General features: G+C 43.3%; 1 protein-coding gene across 1 annotated transcript; it reads left to right on the forward strand.

The window, feature by feature from the left end:
- Positions 1-8: 8 nt before the first annotated feature.
- Positions 9-1,905, forward strand: LOC106321664 (mitogen-activated protein kinase kinase kinase 7-like; the record flags this gene model as incomplete). The annotated part of the gene is made up of 2 exons (XM_013759905.1): positions 9-1,707; positions 1,780-1,905. Coding segments are annotated over 2 exons (1,825 nt in total), but the record flags the coding sequence as incomplete, so codon positions are not given.
- Positions 1,906-1,912: the final 7 nt, after the last annotated feature.

The raw sequence follows: 1,912 nt of genomic DNA on the forward strand, positions 1-1,912 counted from the left end.
GAAGCTGCATGTCTAATAAAGATTGGTGGGGCAAAGTAATCAACTTTCATCAGAACAAAGATTGTGTTGAGTTTCACATACACAACTTGTTCTGTTACTTTCCCGCCGTGATCGAGGCGATAGAGACAGCTGGAGAGATTTCTGGTCTCGACCCTTCAGAGATGGATAGAAGGAGAGTTGTCTTCTCTAGAAAGTACGATAGAGAGTGGAATGATCCTAAGCTGTTTCAGTGGAGGTTTGGGAAACAGTATCTGGTTCCCAAGGATATATGTAGCCGCTTTGAGCATTCATGGAGAGAAGACAGATGGAATCTAGTTGAGGCGTTACAAGAGAAGAGAAAGTCCAAGAGCGATGAGATTGGGAAAACCGAGAAGCGTTTAGCTGACTTTCTGTTGAAGAAACTAACCGGTTTGGAACAGTTTAACGGTAGGCTCTTCCCGAGTTCGATACTCGTTGGCTCTAAAGATTACCAAGTGAGGAGGAGACTAGGCGGTGGTGGTCAGTACAAGGAGATTCAATGGTTAGGTGATTCTTTTGTCCTGAGACATTTTTTCGGAGATCTTGAGCCGTTGGATGCAGAGATATCTTCTCTGTTATCGCTATGTCACTCGAATATACTTCAGTACCTATGTGGATTCTATGACGAAGAGAAGAAAGAATGTTCTCTGGTAATGGAGTTAATGCACAAAGACTTGAAAAGCTACATGAAGGAGAACTGTGGACCTCGAAGAAGGTATCTCTTCTCTGTTCCCGTTGTGATTGATATAATGCTTCAGATCGCTCGAGGCATGGAGTATCTTCATTCAAACGAGATCTTCCATGGAGACTTGAATCCCATGAATATTCTTTTGAAAGAGAGAAGTCACACCGAAGGTTACTTCCACGCCAAGATATCCGGTTTCGGTTTGAACTCAGTCAAAACTTTTACTCGAGCTTCCTCTAGACCAACCACTCCTGCTCCTGTGATTTGGTATGCACCTGAGGTTCTAACAGAGATGGAACAAGATCTCAAAGGTATAACAGTTCCGAGATCAAAGTTTACTCATAAAGCTGATGTGTATAGCTTTGCTATGGTGTGTTTTGAGCTTATAACCGGTAAGGTACCATTTGAAGATAGTCATCTACAAGGAGATGAGATGGGTAAGAACATAAGAAGGGGAGATAGACCTCTCTTCCCATTCCCTTCTCCTAAATACCTCGTTAGTCTTATCAGACGGTGTTGGCACTCAGAACCTAGCCAGCGTCCGACTTTCTCTTCCATTTGCCGGATACTCCGCTACGTAAAGAAGTTCTTAGTTGTGAATCCGGATCAGGGTCACATCCAAATCCAAACTCCGCTTGTTGATTGCTGGGACTTGGAAGCAAGATTCTTGAAAAAGTTCTCAATCGAGACAGGGTCTCACGCGGAGTCCGTGATGCAAATACCGTTCCAGCTTTACTCGTATAGAGTCGCAGAGAAGGAGAAGATGAGTCCAAACTTGAGCAAAGAAGAGAGTTCGGACACAGGAGGTGAGTCTGCTTCAGAAAGCGTTTCGGATCCACCAACAACAACGCCAAAGTATACAAAGTCATTGTGCTTAGATGCAATATCTGAATACTCAGAGTCTGATACAAGATCAATTTACTCAGAAGCTCCTAAGAAAAAGATCTCACCAGCTTCAAAGAAAAGTGGTGACATGGCCAAACTCAGAAGAAACTCAAGCGCAGGTTAGTTACATTTTACACTACCAAAATGATCCTTAGTTCTAAAGACTAAACTCTTTTTCAAATGTTGTATAGGTTTACGGTCAACAGGATCATCGCCAGTAAAGCCAAGACCAGCACCGAAAGTGACATTGCCGTTAAGTCCGTTTGGAAGAAACAGCAAAGCCAGGAAGGATACAAGGTTGCCTTTGAGTCCTATGAGTCCTTT

Source organism: Brassica oleracea, unplaced genomic scaffold (genome assembly GCF_000695525.1).
Source record: "Brassica oleracea var. oleracea cultivar TO1000 unplaced genomic scaffold, BOL UnpScaffold02355, whole genome shotgun sequence".
NCBI classification, from domain to species: domain Eukaryota; kingdom Viridiplantae; phylum Streptophyta; class Magnoliopsida; order Brassicales; family Brassicaceae; genus Brassica; species Brassica oleracea.